The 7,355-nt window shown below is 40.3% G+C and overlaps 1 protein-coding gene across 2 annotated transcripts in view; it reads right to left on the bottom strand.

The window, feature by feature from the left end:
- Positions 1–2,211: 2,211 nt before the first annotated feature.
- LOC148903880 (contactin-3-like) overlaps positions 2,212–7,355 on the bottom strand; it is a 59,523-nt gene continuing 54,379 nt past the window's right edge. For both annotated transcript variants that reach the window (XM_089010318.1, XM_089010309.1), the window contains one exon: positions 2,212–6,100. In XM_089010318.1, the coding sequence (XP_088866444.1) occupies positions 6,003–6,100 (98 nt within the window). In that variant the 3' untranslated portion in view covers positions 2,212–6,002. The remainder of the gene's footprint in view (positions 6,101–7,355) is intronic.

The raw sequence follows: 7,355 nt of genomic DNA, 5'->3' as shown, positions 1-7,355 counted from the left end.
GTTTTCTGCTCATTACTGAAAATCAGTCTTTGAGCTGGCCTTTCTGTTCTCCTATTACGAAACAGTGGGAGTCAAACTGCCTTAAAAAAGTACGAGCTAACAATTTGCAGGCACTTTGTTTTGGGTATACTGTATCTGTATCTAGAGTAAAATATAACTTCATGCTTCAGCTATGAAATATTTTCATAAAATGAATAATGTTTTGCTCACGGGTCTTTATTGATGATGTGACATACTGGTGAAAGAAGATTGATAGGACAGCAGTTTACTATGCAGATGGATAGGTAGCACAATGCACAATGGAGCAGGGGTGCTCCAGTCCGCTCCCCCAGAGCACTTATCCAGCATGTTTTCGATGTCTCTCAATCTTCCAACATACCTGAACAACATCATTATCAGGCTTAGGGATCAGATGATCAGGCTCGACTCAGCATTTCCTGGGAGATCAGTCATGAACTGTAATCAATTACAGTACCGTATTTTCCAGTGTATAAGGCGCACCTAAAAACCTAGATTTTCTTCAAAAGATGAGCCTGCGCCTGATACGCAGATGTGCCTTTTATGTGAAGCAATATTGAGCCACAACAGGTCTTGCAACTACTGTCACCAGCCACTCCATTTGCCCCTATAGTGTATAATCCCACCTTTTACTGTAGCGCCTTATAATGTTGTATGCCTTATATTTGGTAAACTTTGCGATATTTACATATTGTATTTTGATTTTTTTAAATTCATTGAAGGTGCACCTTAGTCTGATGTACTTTATACAGTATATCGATGAGAAGGTTTCTTCAGCCGTCATCTGTACAAAAGTGAAGGTTTCGGACGTTTCGCCTCCTATCCAAGAGGCTTCGTCAGCGAACTAAAGTCTGACTGGTCGTATCGGCCCCATTTATATATCCCTAATGTCCAGACATTAGGGATATACAGTATATATACATATACAGTATATGGAAAATGTTTGGAAACACATACATCATTCAATGGGGGTGCGACTTATACTTCAGTGCGCCTTATACACTGGAAAATACGGCTCATTTCCATCCATCGATCCATCGATCCATCCATCCATCCATCCATCCATCCATCTTCTGCCACTTATCCCGGTACGGGTCGCGGGGGCAGCAGCATCAGGAGGGAAGCCCGGACTTCCCTCTCTCCAGCCACGTATTCCAGCTCGTCCTGGCAGATCCCGGGGATTATCCAGGCCAGCCGGGAGACATAGTCTCTCCAGCGTGTCCTGGATCATCCCCAGGGTCATGCTCGGAACACCTCACCAGGGAGGCGTGCAGGGGGCATCTTAATCAGATACGGTTCATGTCAATTGTCCAAATACTTTTGTAGGCTTGAAAATTGAGTCACTCCACACCACAGGTGTCAAAGTCAAGGCCCGGGGGCCAGATCCGGCCCACCTCATCATTTTATCCCGCCCACAAAATCAAATCAATCATGTTAAGTGCCATGATGCTTGTTTAGTTTAAACCAAAATTTCAGATTGTTCCACGTCAACAACAATAACAGTCATTATTTTTTACTTCAAAATTGCAAATTGGTTATTCGTGAATTTGTTGTGCACTCTATATGTAATAAATTTATAAAAGCCCTCCAGAGGAAATTGTAAGTTCAATGTGGCCCACGGTAAAAAATGAGTTTGACACCCTTGCTCGACACCAACTAACCGGAATTATAAATGCTGAATTCCATATTCTTGTCAAAGGGGTTAATAGCCGAGAGCCTACGCTACCATAATCAACAACTAGAGATCAATTATGGTGCATGTGTGTGTGTATAAAGGCCAAATCATTAAAGGTATTCTTCTTTCTGCATCTTTTCATTCATAATGTTGATGTCAATGTGTTTATTTTTAAAAGCCATTCCCCCCTACACATGTTCGAAGAATGAGATAAAACAGCCAACGTTAGATGCTCCAGTGCAAAAGCGTAAGATTCCATGTGATGAATCCCCTTATGAGATCAATTCAGAAATGAATAACGGATTCACATTTATCTACCCCCTAACATTTGATTATGAAGAAAGACAACATTGTCATTTAATTTGCATTTTATAGCTTCTGTACCCCCCACCCCGCGCGGCTCCACTTATAATTAACCTGCAGTTAAAGACAATGAAGCTACCGATGCTGAAAATGACGATCACATTATAACGTACATCTTTATAGTGTCTCGCAAATATCCAGTCAAAAATCACAGTTTTTTGTTTGTTTTTATTAACCGCCTCCTTTAGAAAACACATAATGCACCAAACGATATTATACATGCACAGCTTCAGCATTACATGATCAGCAAATGACTTTTCAATGTGAAAACGCTGCTGCCACGATCTCACAGAGATCACTCGCACGGCAAAATACATACGAGAGTGAACAGAAAGGCCAAGCGTTGACATGCTGGGCCGCGCAACTTGTCATTTTGTGACACTGTAAACCGTTTTGGCAGCTTTTTGTCTCTGATCGAATAAGAAAGACGATGCCAGGTCGCCCGTGTTGTCTCAACTTAAGAAATGTTACCACCCACTCATATATTTTTCAAGTTTGACACATGAACATAATTTTGTCATCGTGTTCCGATTTCTTTCAAAGCAACACTTGACCTTTGTGCAGAATTTCAATTAAAAACAAAAATCCAAAAATCCAGGTCAGGAAATAAACAAAACGTGGAGGTGCTTGGCAGCGCTCACACTTATTCATTAAAACATCGCCACAGTACTGCTACTATACAAAAACAAAGATGCCGCCATTGCTTCCTTGGAAATTAATGAAAAATTGCATTTTTTAACTATTCACTACGTTATTTAAAAACTGAAAGATATGTTTCCCATGTCAACACTGGTAAAATTACATTACTTAAAGTAACAGATTTGTACACAAAAGAACCGCATACAATGATGCAAGAAATGACAAATGTTCATGATGGACAGTAGCATTTTGTCCTCTAATGTAGCGGCCCCTAAATTTATATATTTTTTTGCCCCACAAACCGATTTAATGTCAGACAATATTTTCAGGGACAACAAAATAATATGATGGACCCTGCATGAAAATGATAGTAATTTCTAAATAGAATACCAAATACGAATCATGACACAAGGAACGTCCTATCTGGTCGCAACATTTAAACGTTACAACGGTAACATTTAAATGTGCCAATGTGTCTTCAAAATAAGATACATTACAAATACAAAGTGCTTGGAAAATATGGCTCACCATCGCCGCATTCTAAACCGAGTGAGCTTGGTGCGTGGGAATCTCCCGTTGAGAAAAATCAATTTTTAAACTAAGTCTCCTGATACTGTTTTTTTTTCTCTCATTTCCAAAGAAACTTTCCAAAGACGTTTGTTTTCAAGTCTTTTTGCTATCTCCTGGGTTTCATTTTAGCGGTAACCTATCATATGACAGAGAAGCGCACCTTGGCCTGCGTCAAGAATGACATACTGTAGACTAGTACAGTGTATGTCCAAAATCTGGCTCGGGGGCCAAATGTGCCCCGTGATCAATTTTCATCCAGCTTGCCCGTCATAAAATCAAGAATGTCTGGCTCACATGTAGAATTATTACATTGGGCAGTAGTGCTGATACCTGCTTGTGCTAAATGCTGCCATATAGAGGATCAATTCGGAACAGCAAATTACTATATGAGTAATAGACTGAATGAGCCCCCCAATGTTGTAAAATGGTGACAATCAATAAAAGGAGGAACATTGACTGCAAGCGCAGATGGTTCAAGGATGGGAGGAAATTGGGCAACTGCTTCACTGAAATACATAAAAACAGAATGGCTCGTTGAAATGTATTTAAAATAATTGTTGTTATATGTAAAAAACACCCGCCATGGTTGCCCCCACCCACCCCTTACATTTGTAACACACCAAATTTGGCCCCCTTTGCAAAAGTTTAGGACACCCCAGCTGTAGACGTATCTAACATAGGTTTGGGTAATTTTTCAAAATAAAATCCTCCAATCCAGCGAACATCAAGACTCGCTCTGCCCTCAAAGTTGTTTGAGAGAAACCTGGTATTCCAACTTGTGTTTGTCACCCTGCCTCCCCAAGCCTCATCAAATATATGAAGCTGTTTCAATGTCTGCTCATTAAGGGCCTTTGGGATTCTCCATTCATTGTGTCGGTATTCAAACCGAGCCACTTGTGGCACAAGTTGTCAGACATCTGATGACAGCACCTATCTGGCCACGAAAAGAGCATTCGAAAGATGAAGTAGTTGAGGCCGGCCGGCTTGAATACAACAAACAATGACGACAAATAACACACATTGTGGAAAGATGCCGATCCAAATACGCAACAGCGGAGGGATTCACAAAGTGATAAACACAGCTGAATGTACATTTTGCCAAAAGAAGCCGGTGGAGAGATTGCTATGATCAGACTGGCGTCTATTTTTTGTTTTGTTTGTTTGTTTTTTTTGTGGCAGCTCTCAAAGCTTCTCCTGCTGACAGCAAACTGAGCCCCCAGGCAACGGCATCACCCAGAGGGATTTCGCTGTTGATTAATTTGTTTAATGTACGTCTTATTAATTAAACAAAAATGTCATACATGAAATCAGAGAACGCTTGTAACTGTTTTCCCGGAACTCAAAGTTACTTTGTCAAATCGGCATGTGAGGTGGAAAGAATAGCACTAAGAGTTAAAAAAAAGTACATTTTTGTTTTGTGAAGTGGTCCAAACACTTTCTAACTCAAGACAATTTTGTTTCCCTTGCAAAATGACAGTGACAGTCCTAAAATAGCGGAAGCGCGGTTGAATTAACACGTACGCAGTGGTGGACTATATAATGGTGGTAATACAACATGGATGAGAAGGTTTCTTCAGCCGTCATCTGGGTGTAAACCGAGGCATCAAAAACCCGAAATTTTTGGTCGAAAACCAAATTGGTCAAGAACCGAGACGTTAGAAAACCGAGGTTTGACTGTATATCATTTTGTCGATATTAAACAAAAAAAAAAAAAGAAGAAAATGACTTTGAGATGCCTAATTTGTTCTTTTTTCTATTGTTTCCGTTGTACTCTGTATATGATACTGAATACCCACAGTAATGCCAACAAGGCCTTCCATAAGGTTACTATATAGCAACAATTATTTACTGGACATAATTTATGCTGAGAACGTGGAGCAACGCCCCCTCCTGCATTTTTGTGGGCCCATTGTGTACACAAGCTCAAAAAAAAAACATTGGCACCTGACCATGTCATTATTTTGGTAATTATGTTTAAACAGCGATCTTTCAATTTTTATCTATTAACTGCTGTCATATAAAGTGCCAATGAGTTAGCTTGTGATGTATTGATTAGCACACCCCCCCGCCTCAAAACCAAAGGAGAAGTCGGATTGATTTTTGCACCGCCGCGGTACTCAAAGACCTCTCTGACTCAATCACCACGCAATGCAGTCTTGGTAAATGCTCAGTAAAATCCGATCCATCAGTGTGCGGGAAACCACAAGGACCGCTCCCAAGCATAAAAACCTCATGCTAAACGGAGCGCTCCCATCGTCAAATCACATCAGGTAAATTGACTTTTATGAGTTGGAGTATGGAACAGGATTGCTGACAAGCAAGTAAAGATGAAGATAGTTGAAAGTGTCGCTTTGTTCTGTCAATGAGTTTAAAAGGCACAGACGCATGAGAAGTATTGTGCTCCTGCGTGCCAATTTGGAGGGAGAAAAAAAATATAAATAAATAAAACAAAAGATAAACCGTCACCTCTCATCCGGTGGCCCGGATTACGCAAAGATCTTCACTAATGAAAATCTGCATATGGGATCATAATAAAAGGAAGGTCGAAACAACTGTGGCACATGAATGGAAGTAAGGCATCTGCATCATTCTCGATTAGAGAGGAAACAAAAAGGCTGAAAATGGAGACAGCCAGTGCTTCCACACCTCTTCTACTTCATACCCGCAAAATATCTCCAAACCAAAAGACACACTTCAAAAATTTTAAATAAAACCAAAATAAAATTGAGCGAAAGCATCACAGTGTCAACCTGAATGTTGATATGACAACGGGGAGGAGCAGGGAGGGCAGGGATGCGTCAGCATTCAAGGCTCTCGAGCCGCGAGCGCTCATACCTGTAGAAGACAGAAAGCGATTTCAAAAAGCCACCCGAGCGAATCGGTTCTTGTCGAAATCAGATAGTCCAGATGGAGAACCAGAAGATTTAATAACAGATTTTTAAAAGGACTATAAATGACTGTTTTAAAGGACAACCGACGTCTCCGGACAAGGTGTGTCCATAATTTGTAAAATGGCTTCAAATGACTCCACCGCATATAGCTATATTTTACGTTTTAAGACTCGCGCTGAATATTCCGGAAGTCTTGTTTTTGAGTTGGTGACGAGTCCTCACCCTACGTCACTGAAGGAACGCCCCTCAGTGAGAAACGACATACCTTGCATCACCTCAATGCATTTTGCAATATTTTGTTTGGTCTGAAAACTTCGTGTTAATCCGTGTTGATGGCGAAATTAGAAGGAAAACACATAAATAATGCGATGGTGAATCCTTGTGTGTGTGGCACCGAGCATCTATTTGATATTCACTGACAGAAATTGTAAGGAATTAATCAGCCCGTTTCCACTGAGTCGCCCTGCCTCTTTTCGGTGCTACTTTCACCCCCGCCCCCAGATGACACACATTCGGTGCTACATTTCCCCCCTCAAAATGACACGGAATAAATTATTTGATCGATTGCAAACATGTATGCTTTCCTCTTCAGAACTATTTAAATCATATTCATAACTGGATGAGTAACAAGAAAGCATATTCTCCGAATCTAAAGCCATTGTTTTGATTCTCGAGCAAGGCAAGACGTCTTGCCGTGACACCACGAACATAGGGGCGGGACCTTCTGAAACTGGCCACTTCCGGTTTCAAATTGAAGTACTTTATAGACACTTTACTTTATTTTTATTGGTGTTTTGCATTTGACTAAAAATATCATACTGCATTTTGGGTATTTTAGATGCTATAAAACGTTTTTCTGATGTCAGTTAGGAAACAAAAAAGTGACGTCGGTTCTCCTTTAAAGTTCAAGTTCAATGCTGTTTTATGGCAGCAGTTTGTGTAGGACGGAAACGCAATTTGCTGACAGTTTGTGTATGTCATATGAACAGTTTGGGTCATTTTGAAGTAGTTTTGGGACACTTTAACTCATTTTTATTGATGTTTTGGGTATTTTAGATGCTATAAAACCTTTTTCTGATGTCAGTTAGGAAACAAAAAAAATGGTGTCGGTTGTCCTTCAAAGGTGTCAGCACATAAAGAAATAGTTTTTACGTCATCAGACATTGAGACTCAAATATCCCTTCACTGTTTTTTTTTTC

This window comes from Hippocampus bargibanti, linkage group LG01, assembly GCF_051943395.1.
Source record: "Hippocampus bargibanti isolate YZ-2025 linkage group LG01, ASM5194339v1, whole genome shotgun sequence".
NCBI classification, from domain to species: domain Eukaryota; kingdom Metazoa; phylum Chordata; class Actinopteri; order Syngnathiformes; family Syngnathidae; genus Hippocampus; species Hippocampus bargibanti.
The sequence above is the reverse complement of the archived record's forward strand: the minus strand, read 5'-3'. Positions and strand labels throughout refer to the sequence as shown.